General features: G+C 28.5%; 3 protein-coding genes across 7 annotated transcripts; all 3 read left to right on the forward strand.

The window, feature by feature from the left end:
* The first annotated feature begins 1944 nt into the window (after nucleotides 1-1944).
* LOC101499414 (calcineurin B-like protein 3) lies at nucleotides 1945-8094 on the forward strand. Its single transcript, XM_004486319.4, has 9 exons — nucleotides 1945-2005; nucleotides 4586-4746; nucleotides 4868-4950; nucleotides 5411-5470; nucleotides 5991-6099; nucleotides 6300-6352; nucleotides 6447-6527; nucleotides 7057-7169; nucleotides 7823-8094. Exons 2-9 carry the CDS (start codon nucleotides 4617-4619, stop codon nucleotides 7878-7880), a joined length of 687 nt encoding a protein of 228 aa, XP_004486376.1. The 5' UTR covers nucleotides 1945-2005; nucleotides 4586-4616; the 3' UTR covers nucleotides 7881-8094.
* Nucleotides 8095-10189: 2095 nt separating this feature from the next.
* On the forward strand, nucleotides 10190-13309 carry LOC101499719 (DNA-directed RNA polymerases IV and V subunit 4). 3 transcript variants are annotated; one of them, XM_004486321.4, is made up of 10 exons: nucleotides 10190-10318; nucleotides 10477-10541; nucleotides 10999-11070; nucleotides 11330-11428; nucleotides 11714-11825; nucleotides 11947-12024; nucleotides 12137-12170; nucleotides 12244-12312; nucleotides 12879-12982; nucleotides 13074-13309. In XM_004486321.4, exons 2-9 carry the CDS (start codon nucleotides 10499-10501, stop codon nucleotides 12951-12953), a joined length of 582 nt encoding a protein of 193 aa, XP_004486378.1. In that variant the 5' UTR covers nucleotides 10190-10318; nucleotides 10477-10498; the 3' UTR covers nucleotides 12954-12982; nucleotides 13074-13309. The 3 variants fall into 3 exon arrangements, with proteins under 3 accessions (XP_004486378.1, XP_073225881.1, XP_004486377.1); XM_073369780.1 differs by having other exon boundaries at nucleotides 10245-10318; nucleotides 10423-10541; XM_004486320.4 differs by lacking the exon at nucleotides 10190-10318 and having other exon boundaries at nucleotides 10325-10541.
* A 928-nt stretch (nucleotides 13310-14237) lies between these two features.
* On the forward strand, nucleotides 14238-16231 carry LOC101500257 (uncharacterized protein At4g26485-like). 3 transcript variants are annotated; one of them, XM_027331122.2, is made up of 3 exons: nucleotides 14238-14610; nucleotides 14704-14830; nucleotides 15804-16231. In XM_027331122.2, exons 1-3 carry the CDS (start codon nucleotides 14406-14408, stop codon nucleotides 16090-16092), a joined length of 621 nt encoding a protein of 206 aa, XP_027186923.1. In that variant the 5' UTR covers nucleotides 14238-14405; the 3' UTR covers nucleotides 16093-16231. The 3 variants fall into 3 exon arrangements, with proteins under 3 accessions (XP_027186923.1, XP_027186924.1, XP_004486379.1); XM_027331123.2 differs by having other exon boundaries at nucleotides 14245-14529; nucleotides 14704-14902; XM_004486322.4 differs by having other exon boundaries at nucleotides 14250-14610; nucleotides 14704-14902.
* The last annotated feature ends 1611 nt before the right edge of the window (nucleotides 16232-17842 follow it).

Raw genomic sequence — 17842 nt, forward strand, 5'->3', positions numbered from 1 at the left:
AGAATACTCATATAGAATTATCGAACATATAATGATTTTGAACATATATTTGTTGATTTAGTTTCAGTGTCCTTGAAGGAATTTATGCATATTATATTTTAAAAGAAGAGTGTAATTTATTTAATTAAAAATAAAAATAAATATGACAGTATTCAAATTTAATTTCAATATTATTATTTTTTATGAAAAAAAATTAAGATAATGGAATGATGCCGAGCTGTCTTTTTTTAGGAGTCAACTTGAATGTTTAATATATGAAATATGATAACTCATACAGTAAATTTTTTTATTTTATATTATCAGTAAAATTATTTTATTTTATATTGTCATTCCATTGTAACTATTCACAATAACTAGATAAATATAATTTTTATTGATTAAAAAATTATATAATATAATATGAGAAATCAAATTGTTATAATTGAATAACAATATAAAATTATTTTATCCGCCTTACTTTTGCACTCTTTTTACAAAAAAAAACATAATCCTCTTAATTACTCAAAAATAAAACGCAGAACTTTAAAAGTATTTGAAATATTTTTCTTGTGAATATTACTTTTTATTTATACTTATTATTTTAAATAATTTAGTCCGTTTCAAATTTAATTGGTTGAAGCGGTCTTTTAGTCTTGGTTGGTCATATCATCAATTGTTTTAAATGAATATTTGCTAATTTTTTTTATAGAAATAGTACCCAAAAAAAGTAATTTTTTAATTAAATATATACAAATATATTAAATGTGCTTAGACAAAAAAAATGTAATTGTGTGTAAAAAACTATTTTGATGATATGTGTAAAAATATACTCTTCTTGTTTTTTTTTAATTGTCATATTTGTAGAAAAATGTTATTTTTATTTAATTATATTTTTTAAGTTTAATGCAGCATTAATTATTGATTTATCAAATATACCTTTAATTATTTATTATAAAAAGATAAATATATAAAATAAAATAATAAATAATTAAGGACATTATAAGAAAAAAATAAATAATAAAAATAAAATAGCATTTTTATTAGTTGTTTTGATATGTGTAAAAAGGCAAATAATAAATTCACGAAGAAAAAATAAGACAAATAAAGACAATTAAAACCAAACAAAGAGAGTATAAAATATTGTATTTAATATTATTATCTAATTAATTAGAAATAATATTAATGCAAAAATATTTTAGTACATAAAATAACTTCATTCTGATTCAATGTAGTTTTAAAAATTATTTTATATCTTGACTCTTACCATTTAGAAAAATATCCCTCTTCGTTATATTTTATTTTGAGGATTTGATTACAACAAAATAAAATAAAAAAATTGAAAAAGTTATCTCCCATTAAAAATTTCATACATTAATTTGTAAGATATATATAATTCAATTAATAAATATCAATTTTGTTAATTAAATATTATAAATTTAAATTAGAGATATTCATAATAAATTTTGATATTATTGAATTGAATATCATAAATTTAAATTCGAAATCTCAATGTTGTGTGCAAATTTCTTTAATTTAAAATCAATAATGAATTAATATATTTAAAAATGAGAAAAAACATGACTTTTGTGATCACTCAAAACTCTGTATAGATTAGATGATATGGCTGTTGCATGAATGTGAGACACCCCTAAAAAACTGAAACTAACCGTTGTGAGTGACAATGAATCATTTTTTGTCATCAATGGCAATGTCATGCTGTTTTTGCATTCCAAAAGTATTTATTCCCCTTTTGCCCTTTTTTTCCATAATTTTACTTCACCAATTTTTTAAATAACATTTTTTGGGTACTTTTTGGTCATATTTAATTTTGCAATTAGTCTTTTGCTTAAAAAAATATTAAACAAAACCCCCATTTTCTCCAGGTATATATATAAATAAAATTTAATTTAGTATATTTTATATATATATATAAACCAAAATTCTTCATCATTTGTTTCATTTCATACTAAATTACCAAGAAAAACATGGCCACTTCTCCTTCTCCTTTCTCTGCTTTTTCTGAATGGTAAAACTCAGTCCTCTCTACTTCCATTTTTACACTGCTTCATGTAATTTATTTTCAAATTATTAATTTTATTTTATTTTTAAATTAATTTTGAGATTTAATTGTAAATTACCCAACTTTGTTTATTCAATCAAAGAGATACAGCAATAAAAAGTTTATCATCCCCATGTTTTTTTGGTGTGCTAATTAATTAATAATCAAAGAATATAAATCATATTAATATTGTATGGTTCTACCATATTATTTTTTTAAGATTCAACAAAGTTTTATTTAAAATTAGAATTGGGGTTTTAATTTGAGGATCATGTCTAGTGATATAAAGTTGCTGTATTTTTTTGTTTGATTTTTTGGGATGGAAAAAATAACATATTTTTTGTGGAATTGTGTCTAACTGCCTGAATTTGGTGTTGTACTTTTTAAGATGAGATTGATATGATTTTGTTACAAGTAATTTTTTCCTCATCTATTTAGATTTTAGGTCACAGATCTGATACAATTTGTAAGCATAAGTACACAATTCCACTAAATTTTTTAATCAATGTTGACTGATTTATATTAGAGATATCTCATTTTTCCTCAAGAAGTTCGAAATCTATAAAAAAGTTGTTGAATGGTGTAATATTTGTATAATATACTCAAGTATAATTTGTTTCCTCTTCATTGTGCATGTATACAATGCTCCATCAGAAATGAAATATATACTTCAAAAGTTGATGTATCCGTCTAAAATTTATATTACATTCATCAACTTTTTAAATACATAACTCTTTTATTTATATTTTATTATATATATATATATATATATATATATATATATATTAATTATAGTTGTTCCTATTATATTATTATATATGTACTAATGAATGAGTAGATGTGTTGATTTATAATTTTCCGAATAGTGGGACAGGAAGATTTTTCCAGTAAATTTCTGCATGGGAATATTATTATTGCATGTATGCATACTTCACAATCTAACTATATAATTCAGTATATTACATATTGTTACTTTTTGTTGCATCATTTGCTTGAAGAATTGTGAAATATATGCTTAATTGCATATTCAATTCATATAGTGAAAGATCTAGCAAGGCGACTAACTTAATCATTAATTAAATGAAATATTAATTAGATATCATTGACAATCTATTGCTTCTGGCTGGTGTTTTAGATTTTCAGAATGTATTTTCCTTTTATATACCATTTATACTGTTTTATATTACTTTGTTTGTCCATTCTCATACTTGTGAAGTTTAGGCGACAATTTATTTTTATTTCTGATCACACTTTTTTATTGTTGCTTAAACTATTTTCTGTTGTAATAATTTTAATTACTTGGACTAAAATAACGTTGTGAGAAATTCTATGTTGTATATGCCTTATCTTTTTCTTAGCTTGAAATATTTTATGATAATTCATATTTTTTTGCTTGTTTGTCAGCTTAGCCTTCAATATGTATTGGTATTGCAAGCATATGCATGACAAATAAAAATGTTGAATCTAGTATACCATATGCATGACAAGCATATGCATGACAAATAAAAATGTTGCTATAATTTTTTTTTATGAATAAAATAACTTGTTCATTCTCATAGTTTGTATTTCCAAAGGAAGGGTTAGTAAAAGATTTTCGCCAATTGGTCAATTCAATTGGTAAAGATTCAACCTATATTTTATATGGATTGAATTCGAATCTTATTGTCAATGAAATAAATTTGTTGTCAGATAATATTTTAAGTACACCTTGAGTCTTTCCTTAATCTTGTGAGTTTCCGGGACACAACTCACTTGAATTCTTTTCAAATATATTTTGTGACACACTATTTTAATATACTCTCCATATTAGTTGATATTCATTTCATATTTTCTTTGACTTGAATCATGAATTAGTATCTTGCAAAATGCAAATGTTATGTTAATATTTAAGGTTGTTTATAACAAGAATCATCATCACAATGTGACTAAAGTGGCATGCAATTTAATCTTGATCTTGTGTGATCACAATTTAGAATTTGTATAAATTCTAATTATTGTTAGGGAATGATGTTTACCTTATAAGTTCAATTCAAATCATGGGTACTCTTTGTACCATGATTGACTTGCCCTCATTTTCCAGTGTATTGTTCATAAATCAACCTCTTAGGGATGTTACAACAACTTGGTCCCCCCCTCTTTTATTTTTGCCACATGTCCATGTAAAAATTTCATCAAAATTTGTTATAGTTATTCTTTTTGCTTATGTAAATGTTCTGCATGCTTGGTTTATTTTGCTCAACAAATTTAACTTGTTTATCAAGTTTTCAATAGAAAGAGTTTTTCTTCTTTACTCTTTGCTAGAATTGATCAAGTATAAATCCTAGTTTTGGTATTCAACAAATTTTTTTTAGGTCTAGATATTAATAATCGGGACGGTGTGTATGTCGTGTTGATTGTATTAAGTCATTAAAACAATGATAATCGTACACTCTTTCGTATATGGGTTGGAGTATCTCTTGTATTTCAGGAAGAGCTTTTCTTTCTTTAAATTTGCGCATTTAACTAGCGTTACTTCTTCTTTTTTCTCTTTTGATGTGTGAGTTTCAGGTATGGAATTTGTTGATATCTGGCAAAGATCATGGTGCAGTTCTTAGACGTATTGAAGCAACTTTGTGCTGCTGTGGCGAGTTGGTGTGGCGCCGAATTGTCGAGCTCGAAGCAGCCCGGTGGTTTACAAAATCCAGAACTATATTCTAAAGAAACAGTTTGTATGTTATCATCATTGCCATATAACTTGTTTTAGTATCAATACAGTTAGTGTATAACTTGAATATATTTACTAAGCTTCTTGTTAAGGCTTGAGTATAACTTGTTTTAGTATCAATGCAGTTAGTGTAAGTGAGATTGAAGCATTGTATGAACTATTCAAGAAGATCAGCAGTGCAGTTGATGATGATGGACTGATCACTAAGGTTAGTCATCCCATCTCATGCTCAGTGGTTCTACAAGTGTTTTATTAGGCTCATATCTTTTTTGTCCTGCAAATTTACCATTTTTATTGTGGTAAAATGCAGACAAATGTGGTCGATATGGCCACAATTGCGGATGTAAATCGCAATTAACAATCATGGTCCTTACAACAAAAATGATTTTTATAATCCTCATAAATATACTATTTTTCACGTTTGGTCTTTATTATTTAGTTTTAGTCTTTGTAATATTTGTTTATTTCGAAAATTAGTTTTTATAATTTGTGAACCACTTTGATTTTAGTCGTATTTTAGGGACTAAAATCAATATGATGTTATATATTACATAGAAGAAAAAAGATATTTAAACCTTTGGTACGATATTTGTCTGTTAAACATTTTAGAGTGATGGTATTCTTTTCTGCCCCATTGGTATAATCATAAGTGTCTTATTATATGACAGGAAGAATTTCAATTGGCCTTATTCAAGACCAGCAACAAACAAAGCTTGTTTGCAGAGAGGGTATGTAAAAGCTTTCCCTTGTGGTTTTATGTAAAGTGTAAACAAAATATTCTCATGCATTTAGGAAAACTGTTATAATATATCTGGTTAAAATTTACAATGGCAAAAGCAAAGTTGTTTTTTACAACATCTTTTTAGACCTATTTGGCCTATATCACCAAGTTACTCTATAAAGCAATCTATTTTTCTGGTTTATTATCTCTTGATAGCCAATGTTGTAAAATAACGGCTATAGCGGGGCTATCGCGTTATAGCAGAGCGGGGCTATCACGTTATAGCAGAGCGGGGCTATCGCATTATAGTAGAGTGGAATTTGAACAAAATCGCTATTGTTCTGTGATACAATATTTAGTACAAAATATTATCAAATAGCGGCTATAGCGGCCACTTTTGCATAGAGGAATTGGAACAAACTAGTATTTTTTTCGACTCACAACAACATTGTTGATTAGCATTTAGTTATATTAGCGATCCAATGTGTTTGCCTTGTTCATAATTTTACTCTTTTCAAATTATGTAGGTGTTTGACTTGTTTGACACAATGCACCATGGAGTACTTGATTTCAAAGAGTTTGCACTTGCTCTCTCTGTCTTCCATCCTATTGCATCAATGGATGACAAGATTGAATGTAAGATTGACAAATATTTATTAACACTTTAGACATCTTGTAGCCATTAATTTTTATTGTTGATAAGAAAGGAAAGGTTTATTATTGGAGAGGGTATGATCTATTGCTTCTAAAGCTGTTTATTTTTGCTTTCTTATTGCATTTGTTATTGGAAGTAGTTCATAGGCTTTTTGAGGATTCCTAACTTTTACTTCTTGCAGTTTTATTCAGATTGTATGATCTCAAACAGCAAGGATTTATTGAGAGACAAGAGGTAACTTAATTTCTTTTTATATGAAGTTAAAATCAAGTTATAGAATGATGGGGTATTTATCTGATATGCATTTATGATTTCTTTTTGTGTATAGTTGAAACAAATGGTGGTAGCTACTCTATCTGAATCTGGCATGAATCTTTCAGATGAAATGGTTAATACCATCATTGACAAGGTGATTCATTTATTTATCTGATAACTATATCTATGTCAAATCTTATGTTCAGAAGTCTAGGTATATTGAGACATTAATAAGTTCTGTTTCTTTCTTTTTATGTTAAGCTAATCTACAAAATTCATTTTCCTTTTCACTCTTCTTGATAATCTATACAAGTAAAAAAACTTAATTAACAAGCATGCAAGTTATATTCACTGCATTCATACCTTGGAAATGAGAAGTTGGCTTGATGATTATGTAAACTATGCAATGTCGTCAATTGTAGAACGCGGAAAATAGCGATTTGTTCAAATTCCGCTATGCTACTGTGCTATAACTCTGCTTTAGCCTCTATTTGACAATATCTTGTACTAATTAGTGTATTATGGAACAAAAGCAGTTTGTTCAAATTTTGCTACGCTATAGAGTCGTTATAGCCGCTATTCGAGAACACCGAAATTATGCATATGTTGACTTAGCAAAATTATTCTTGTACAATCATAATTTATTTTATAGAGCTATTGATAACAGTTTATAATATATTCAGACATTTGATGAAGTGGACACAAATCATGATGGGAAGATTGACAAAGAAGAATGGCAAAGTCTTGTGATGCAGCATCCCTCTCTTCTGAAAAATATGACTCTTCACTATCTTACGTGAGTTTTCTTCTTGTTGCTATTTTCATCATTTCAGTTTTGCAACTCTGTCAACCAGGGATGAAAGTCTTGCTAGTTTGTTAAATTAAGTCATCACATTATTATAACTATTATAGCTTTTATTGTAGCCTATGTAGTCTATGAAACACTCACACTTCAAATTAAAGACGTGTTTGATATCCAACACATGTTGATATCCGACACATGTAATTACATTTAATCATTTACATTTTTTCAAATTATCACCGATGTTATTCCAGCGCCACGTTCATTACAAAGTTTTAAGATTCTTAAACAAGTAAAAATTACATGTCTCTTTCTATTTGTTAAAAAAACCTACCAACTTAGTCTAATATTATTTGGAAATAAAAGTTAATGCTCAACTCAAGGGTAAAAGTTAAATGGAAAGAAAAAATGAAGTTCCATTGTCAAGTATCGTATGATTAGAAAATATATAATCTAGAAATGGAATATTGAACCATGTAGTTAATATACAAGCCTGATAAATTACTATGATTTTGTCCTAGTTAGCATCTTGAGTATATCTATATTTTTGTAGCTCAAGGAATTGTAAACATGTTGAGTTGAACATTGATTAGCATTTTGGTACTAAACTTCAGCATTTAAGGTCTCACAAATTGTTTTGTTTGCAGTGAAATCACAACTACATTTCCCAGTTTCATATTTTATTCACAAGTTGATGATAATTGAAGCAACAACATCTTCTATGACAGTTTCATTTTCCTTGGCTGCTTGTGAGTTCTGGAAGAAGGATTTGGTTAAGATGTATGTACATATTTTCATATAACTGAATTTCACCTTCCCTTTATGGTTTTGTCCATTGAATAAGTGGATTTGAATAATAGTACTCAGGTGTTTCAGAATTAGAACCAAAGGGTTTGGGATATAAATTTTTTTGACATTATGGTTTGTGAATGGCTCAAGTAAGACAATATATTATTCATGACAATTTCTGCTTCAAGATATTATTGTAGGAAGGCATTAAAATATTTTTTTAATGGTTTTTATGAAGAAAAAAATATGATCATGAACTATTAAAAGCTTAAAACTCACTCATTGCACAAATGCAAGCACATATATGGAAGTACCAATATTTGTGTCTTTTAAATAAGAATGTCATCATGAGTTGGATCATTAATTAGTTTGTATATTAGGTCGTATGAAAGAACGTTTATTAAGTAATGTCAGTATATTAAATAAATGTTTTTACGTTGAAGATTTGAGATTAGTATATACTTTTGTAAGAATAATTTAAACTAAAACAAAAAGACTCTATTTATAATGTAAGTAAAATTTATGTGAATGCCACTGCGTTAGATCCACGTGAATAATATTCAATAAAAGAAAATATTTAAAAAAATATTATTTTATTAGTAATATTTTTAGTGTAAGTTTGATTTTATGGTGAATTGAACCACTGTTATTTTGCCAATGACTCAATATGATCGTGAAATTAAACATAAACTTAGTAGAATAAATTTTTATTTTTGAAAGAGTGAAAAATGTAGAAAAACTACTTTACAATTGAAAGAAATAATACCTTATAAAATATAACTCATTGTGATGAATAATTTCTTTTGAGTTTAAATGATCGATGATCTTCAAATCGATTTGAAGTATAGAACTTATAACGAAGAGATAGATGAATAAAATGTGAAAATAAAAACAAAACATATCAAACAAAATGGATTAAGATGCAGATGGAAGGAAGAGTTCACATTGTTAATCCAAATAAACTAATAATCCACGAGGGTTGAAGAATGATATGCCACTTAACGAGAGCCTTTCAATGAAATCCTTTAGTAAGTGACAAAAATAAAATACCCTTTCTACCCCTAATTGACAAAATTTAAGATTCCACTACCCAAGTGACCAATTGAAGCTAAACATGATCAACATAAGTATAAATCTTAATTTGAGCAAAGTTGGTGGTTGATGCTTTGCGTCATATGACAATTGAGGAAACAAAATTACTTTACATTCTTAGTGCATTATTTATAAAAATTAAAATAACAAAAATAAAATTATGTTATTCATATGGTCGCATCATGAAAATATAAATTAGCATCATGAAAATATAAATTAGCATTGTTTAAAAAAGAGAGATAATTCGGTGTTTATTTTTCAAAGTAGGTTAGTTTATAATTTTTTGAACAAAATGCAGCTTTAATATTTTCATTTTAATAAATCTGCACTTTTGATCACCCATATTTTTATATAATTTTTATTTTTATTTTCATACTTGTTTATATTTGATTCCTTTTAATTTGAGCTTCAATGTTGATGATGTGATATTAATTAAAGTGATCTCTAGAAAAACATACACGATAATGTAAAATTTTAATTTAATTTTAAATTACTTAATACTATTTTAATAATTTCTGAAAATAAATAAATTATTTTTAAATTTATTTTCTTTGCTTTAAAAATTTATGAAACTAAAAAAAAAAAAAATTCATATTTTTTTAAATTACTTTTCTTTGCTTTAAAATTTTTTAAGATAAATTTAATTTTTTTTAAATTACTTTTATTTACTTTAAATTTGAATCATATTTTTTTAAATCACTTTTTCTTTCGCTAATTACTTTTTAAAACTTGTATCATCACACAAAGAAAAGTAATTTAAAAAAAATATTCAAAGAAAAGTAATTTAATAAAAGTAATTCAAAGAAAAAAAATGATTTTTTTAAAAAAAATAATTAAAGAAAAGTTATTTTACTTGAAATTATTTTTTTTAGATTCAGAATTTTTTAAAGTAAAGAAAATAATTTTTATAAATTAAAGTAAAAAATTTTATCTATAATTTTTAATATTTTCATGTAAGTTTTTGCACATACCTATTAAATTATTGTCACATGAAGTTCAAATTAAGAAAAACTCAAATATCAACGATTTTAAAAATAAAAAACCAAGAATGGGGAAGAAAATTTGGAGATTTACTAAAATGAAAACCAAAATTGCATTTAATTTAATATTTTTTTAAATGTAGGAAATATGTTCTCATATGAAAAGACGTATTTACCCTAAATTTCCATGTTGTTGTTTTATGCCATAAAAAGTTAACTCAATTTGACGCTCTCTTCTGTTCTCTCTGCACTGAAGCTTGACTTCCATTTCCCTTTGGTTTGGTCAGTGACCCATTTTCCTATTCTTCCTTAAAACCATGCATGTCTATTCAAAATCGTTTCTTTTTCGTAAAGGGTAAATTAATCATCTCAATTTTATGTTATAGTGTGAAACCCTTGATATCATTTGGGGTGCATTTTCTCTGTTTCAAATTTTGTAGACTTAAGCAAGTTTTGGCGGCAATGTCCGATAAAGGAGGAAAGGGAGGTTCGCTGTTAAGCAAAGGTGCTAATTCTTGGAAATAAATTATTTCCTCTTCCTTGCCATTCATTTGTTTTTTTTTTTTATTTATTTTAATTTATATTGTTGAGGTTGGGAAATTCTGGGTTTATTGATTTTGTTTTTTTGTTAAAATTGTTTATGACGGTGAGATTATGTGTTGACAACTTAACATGGATTTCACTTTTTTTTAACACACCTATGATTAGTTATGCATGTATATATGATCTATATGTAATATCAGCCATTGATTTTTTTATCAATGATTATTATTACTCACTTTAGTCTCTAAACTGTGTTGCTTAGTTTAGAAAAGTCTCACTTTAGAGAAGTCAGGTCCAATTTAACATAAATGTGAGTTGTGTTCATCTTGGCTTCATCAAAAAGTGGCATATAGGGGTGCTAATACTTTGAACCATTTGGTAACTTTAACACATTTGATTGTTTTTTTTCTTCTTGGTAGGATCCCTTAAGGGGAAAGATGATAGTGCAACAAAATCAGCAAAGGGAAGGAAGGTTCAGTTTTCCAAAGAAGGTTAGCATTATTATTCGATTATCTTTGTACTTCTTCTCAGTGGAGTATGAAAGCTGCTTAAACTGAAGACTTTGAGCTACTGATCATGTTTACAACTAGTTGTGCAATCCCTTTCTGAAATTATTGTTTGGTTGTATATAGATCCATTTGACTACGCACTTGGCACATATTCATTAATCTTTCACTCGATTGATCATTTTTTCCTTGCTTTCTGAGTCATGATTCTATTTTCCTAAACTTTTTTCCTTCTATTTTCAAGCTGATTTTACTAAAGGAGGAAAAGGCGACAAGGTTGCAAATGGTGGAAAGAGTTCTGCATCAAAAGACCCACATCAATTTGAACATAGAGTTGATCAAGGTTGGTGCTTGCATTCATTATCTCTTGTTTGTTTTTCCTGTTAATTTATGTAAATCATACTCCCTAGTCCCTCTGTCTCATAGTGTATGACTTTTAAGGTTGTGGCACATCCCTTAAGAAAAACAATTAATAGTGTAGAATCGTAGATGCATGAAAAATGTTGTAATATACAAATATGCTCTTTATTTCTTCTCTTAAGTAGGTATTTTATCACTTATTGATCAAAAACCACAACAGAAATGGATGATAACAACAACATTAATTTGCTTTGGGTGACATGTGCAGGACTTCCAGAAAACTTCAAATGCCTGATGGACTGTGAGGCTGCAGTTATTTTACAAGGAATTCAAGATCATATGGTTATGCTATCTAGAGATCCATCTATCAAAATCCCTGTGTACGGGAGACCATGAAATCCTTTCTTATTGAAAAGAAAGCATGGGTTTTTCTAAGGTTTATCATTAGAGTAAAAGATTTGTTTCACTGATCCGAACTTTCTTCTTTATTTTCTGTTGTAGATCATTTGACAAGGGACTGAGCTATGCCAAAAGCTCCAGCAAGTATTCAAATCACGAGTCTGTTAGACGCACTCTTGAGTATCCTTAATTTTTCAGTTTGTTGTATATGGATAAATGACAATATTGTTATGTTTTATATTACTCTACTCTCTTAATCTCCATAAAGTTCATCTCTTGACTAAAATATTAGGCCTCTAATGGATCACGGTCTCACTGAGAGCGAGGTATCAGTCTTATTCTAACTTCCGTTGTTTTTAACATATTATGTATCTTTCTTGATATCATTATCCACTGCAGATATCTGTGATTGCTAATGTATGCCCAGAAACTGCTGATGAAGTTTTTGCTCTCCTCCCATCATTAAAGGTATGACATGGAGCATCTTGTGTTACTTTCATTTAAATCAGTAGCTAGCAAAGTACATGTGTATTATTAGCACGGTTTGTGCGTTGAAGGTATGTTGTTTTGTTTCATTCATAATTGCCCTGTTTGGATAAACACCTTAATTAAGCCGCACTCATAAGTGTTTATTATTTCCATAACAAAAGATAAAATAAAGTCAAACTGTTTTCATAGAAGCTATAAGCTGTTTTCATAAGCTATCCTTGGGAGCTTAAGGAAATAAGCTGAAAACAGTTTATGAACATGTCATAAGTTGTTTCCATAAGCTCTCCCTAACAACCTCACAAGTGTTTATGCCATTAAATAAGCTCAAATACACCAATTCAAATATATGTAAAGTTATTTCACTATTATAAGATCCAATTTCTTCAACTAGTTTGTTGCCTATTACATCCGTAACTGGATTGGTGTCCATTGTAATGTCATCATGAGACCTGTTGAATTTTCTGTTTGCTCTAATTTTTAGAGGTTTTTGGAATTCCTCTTCTCAAGAAGATAACCTAATAAAAAAGAAAACAATATGATTTCAGGGTAAGAGAGGCATTAACAGCCTACCTATCGAAAAATCATTGAGCGAGCTTGCCAAGCTTAAACAGCCGATGTAACTAAAACCATATAATGGAACGGTTCACTGGTGAGTGTTCTCTTATTTATGCTTTGACTCGGTATTTTTTCGTTTGTATCTGCTTTAACACTGCTTGGCTTTTTCATGTATTTGTTTGCAGTTTTACCATTTTAGGAGAGCTAGAAGTAACCGCATTTGCAAATGTAGCACATTCAAAAAAGTCGTTGAGCTCACTAACTGAGACAATGTAATATGGAAAACTTGTTCTGAGTTTTATATTCTCGTTTTAATTGTTTAGTCTTCTGCTGTTAGGATGTATATTGGTCTAATGTGGATTTCTAATGGATCTTTATAAATGGCAACAAAGGAGAAACTTGGTGACAGTTAGAGATGATATATCATCCATTTCACAGTTGAATCTTCTCTCATAACTTTGTTTTTTCAAAATCAGAAAATTACCATTTTTTTGATTGAAGAAAATGGATTATTTCATTACTTTGTGTTGAAGAGGTAAAGAGACATCAAAACTTTAAATAGGGGTTTACAAATTTTGGAAAATGGATTTTTCTCATGTGCAATTTTGGAATTTCCATGACCTTGTCATATGAAGGAGGCATAAACATAAAGAGGGTCATATTTATGGCTACCTTTTGTGCCTTTACTCATTCATGAGAGGATCTACATTTTTTAATGTTTGATGAGTCCTTCTTGTTCAATATTTGTGTATTTTCCTGGTTTCTTTGTTAATATAACATGAAATTTTGATTGTGTCCCAAGCCCTACGAAGTCATGAAACGATATTTATTTATTTTTTAAAATTTTGAATTAGACTAATGGTAAAATTTACACACTAAATCTGGATAAAGATATCTTAGGTTTCAATACGCAATCTAACGTATCAAATGTCTATATACAATCAGAAATTGTATTTTTTATCTTAAATTTTATTTTTTTTTAGTAGGTTAGATTGAGTAATATTTGTCAATTTTTTTCATTAGAGTCTAACGATATAGCCTTTGATGTCTAGTTAAGAACAAGTATAGGTAGCGAAACATAAGTTAAATAAACTTATAACATGAGCATGTATATTAATGTCTAAAAAGTGTTATTTTGTTAAGGAATCTAAAATAGAATTATTTCATCTAAATAAAACAAATGTAAAGTTTTAACGAGTTTTTACTTTATAGACAAATTTTAAAAAGTTTAATACACAAATTTTAATAATTTTTAATACTATATTTTAATTTTCTATTCTTTAACAAATATCTTTAAGCATCTAACTTTTTTAAAATATTGTTCCACATGTTTACTACTTTATACTTTGGTGGCATAAGTTTGTGTGTGAGAAATAGTGAGGTATATAGAAAGACGCAATATATAATAAATTTTTCAACTTTTCATAAGTAATGATTGGTCATTAGGGTCGGTAGTGGAAATCATTTAGACATACTAATATTAATGTATGCATCATCATTGATTGATCAAAAACAAAATGGGTCCAATAGAAGATGATGAACATGAGTTTGAGGAAGAAGAAGAAGAAGAACAATCATCAACCACAGAGAAATGGAAGAAACATTACTCATCAAAGCATAAGATACTATTTGTTGGAGAGGGTGATTTCTCTTTCTCTCTTTCTTTAGCTAAAGCTTTTGGTTCTGCTCACAACCTCGTTGCTACTTCCCTTGATTCTCAGGGTAATGAAAAAAGAAAAGAAAAAAAAAAGTTAAACTTTGAACCTTTTTCATCATTACCCATTTCATTGTTTTTAACTTTTTATTTTTTGGCAGAGAAAATTGAAAAGAAGTATAGTAATGGAATAAGCAATGCAAGAGAACTTGAAGAAATGGGTTGTATTGTTGTTTATGATGTTGATGTTAAAGTGATGAGTCAGCATTTCTTTCTCAAGACTCAGAGGTTTGATCGCATTGTTTATAACTTTCCTCATGTTGGCTTTCTTTACCCTGAGAATAGCCACTGTCAGATTCAGTAATGTTTCATATCTCTCTTTCTTTTCTTTCTTGTTTTTCTTTTCTTTCTTTCATTTACTAGTATTATATATATATATATCTAAAGTTACATTTATTTCATCACTATTTACATCAAAGTTTTAAATTGCAATTGTAGTGTGCTCATTTGCGGGGACTTAAATTTTAGTCGCGGAGACATAAAAAACCATGATGTCATAGTCTAGATTGCGGTTGTGAACATTTATTGAAAACCATGATTTACAAATATTTGACTTTTATCAAAATTGCGAAAATATTAAAAACCTTGATGTCATGACCCAGATTGTAACCCTTGAACCTTATTTAAAACCTTGATTTGTATATGTATCCTAGACAAAATCTTATTATCTTGGACTTGGAATTTAACCCTCTTTTTGAGTCTTTCAACTCCCAAACATTTCCTGCATTGTCAAAAGAGAATAAACCTTCTTTTGTGGAAATTCATTTTACTTCATCCTTTATTTAGAATAAACTATCGATTTAGTCGCTAAAGTATCACTCTCATTCAAGTTTCAATTTAGTCTCTATAAAAGTAATAAGTATGTATATGCTCTTTAGCCTCTGCTATTAAGATGTTAGGGATCAGCATGACGAATTTTCATATACTTTAGAGACTAAATTGTCAGATTTCATATATTTTAGGGACTATTTATTATTTTTATATAGTTTAGGATCTAAATTGGAAAGACAGTAATATTTTAGGGACTAAATTGATATTTTATCCACCTTTATTTTTCTATTTTTGTTTTCCTTTCAACAAGGGGTTTTTGGTTTTGGAGCAGATGGTTGACCATCTTGAAGTTGTTATGCTTAACTATGATGTATTTAAGATGACAATGCATGGTTAGTGATGGATCTGAATTTTTGACAACTACAAGCAGGTTGAACAAAAAGTTATTGAAGGGATTTATGGCAAATGCAAAAGCTCTAGTTAAGAAAGAAGGAGGAGAGATTCATGTAACTCACAAAGAAGGTGATCCATACAACAAATGGGATCTTGTAAGAAAGGCAGAAAAGAGAGGACTGCTCTTACACCAAGCTGTGCCTTTCTTCAAAGATGACTATCCTGGTTATGACAACAAGAGAGCTCATGGAAAGTTATCAGATTTATCTTTCGCTGTTGGTGAAGCTAGTACTTACAAGTTCAAGCTCCAAACCTCTCTAGTCTAACTCATTATAACTCATGGAATCTTCTTTAGACTTATTTTATGCAAATATTTAGAAGAACTTATTCTAATATACTTCTTTGGAGACTTTTAGAAGTTTTTTAGACTTATTTTATGCAAATATTTATTTACTCCTTGTGGCATGTAGATATGTTTTCGGCGTATTTTAATAAACTCTTCATAATAGTTTATAGAATAGTTTATAGATGTCTGTGTCCCTAATGAATCATGATGCCACTTGAAAGTAATAATGAAGTGGGACAGGTCTAAACTCTGCATATGACCATACGCATCTTCAATGATGATTGACCAAAAAAATATCTTGAATAATGATTATGAACGTTGTCATACACAGCCAAACCTTGAATATTGATTATTGAAGTCGGTGTAAAAGAGTTGATGATTATCATATCTAAAGTGGAGATTTCACTTTAGAAAGGAACAAAGCTATATTGTTTATTAGCTACTATACAATTTGTGTTAAGTGTTGTTTTATCAATGTTTGGTGGAGTAAAACTGTAAAAGCATAGGAATAATTAAGAATGAAATGCTTTTCAACTTTATTATGATATCACTTAGAGAATCAATTTCATTCCTGAAAATATAGGAATACATTGACAAACCCAAAATGATTAATGTGATCTAGGGTATTTAGGGGTGTGAAAGAGTTGATGATTATCAATCTCAAGCCCACAAATAAAAAATATGCATCATTGGTGAAGGTTTAATTTTATGCCATAAAATAGTATTATTAAGAAATAAGATACTGGATAGACAAAATTGGCAACCATAAAAGATGAGGACCACTGTGTAACAAGACAATGGCCAAACCATGCCCATGGGCCATGGTAAACGATATTCATGCAATGCACCACTTGCTAAGGTAACAAGAAAGTTGTATTTAAGGAGAACTTGTTTTAAATAGGTTTGCAAAGTGAAGAGAATGAGTAAGGTTGAGGAGATGGTGAAAAAATCAGCTTTGCTCATTGCTTTCTTATGGCTCTCACTGATGCTATTCACAGTTGTTTCTGCTAATGCAGAAACCATTACTGCTCATACCCCAACTTCTAAGAACATGGTTTATTATCCTCAAGGTAAATTTGATATGGTCTTGTGTTTTTGCACTCATTGTTATCATTAATTTATAATACAACTCAAGATTTGATTAAGCTCAAAGTAACTGTTATATCATTTTTCTGTGAAGGCTGTCGCTGCTGCACGTTCATATGGAGGCCGATGATAAGATGTGGCAAAGTATGTTGTGAGGAAGGATGTTGCTAACTTAAGCATTACAAGGTTGAAGAAGACCCCTTAGAAGTTCTATATATGTTTCTCTTCACAAAGAAACATAAAATACTATGCTGCTAAATAATAATTATGCAGGAAGCCTGATAAATAGGTTCTTTTGCATAAAAGTTTGTAGTGTTATTGATAACTTGGTATAATTGTACTTTTAATATGATATGTCCATTCCCAAGAGAGATTTCAACACAAAAACCACTTGAAGACTATGAAGCACAGACACAGACTATGAAGCACAGACACGTACACAAACATAAATCACAACATTATTATTTGACACATTGACACTGAAAATAATAAGAAAAAAGAGAACTGCAAGAAGATATGAATTCCACAAAGCATGCTTCTGCTAGAAATGCAATTTACATTTCATCTTTCCCTCCTTCCAAGGGAGGTGAACTAGAAAAATATATTTTGATTCATTCAATCAATTAAACAGGTTTTCACAAACA

This window comes from Cicer arietinum, chromosome 1, assembly GCF_000331145.2.
Source record: "Cicer arietinum cultivar CDC Frontier isolate Library 1 chromosome 1, Cicar.CDCFrontier_v2.0, whole genome shotgun sequence".
Taxonomy (NCBI): domain Eukaryota; kingdom Viridiplantae; phylum Streptophyta; class Magnoliopsida; order Fabales; family Fabaceae; genus Cicer; species Cicer arietinum.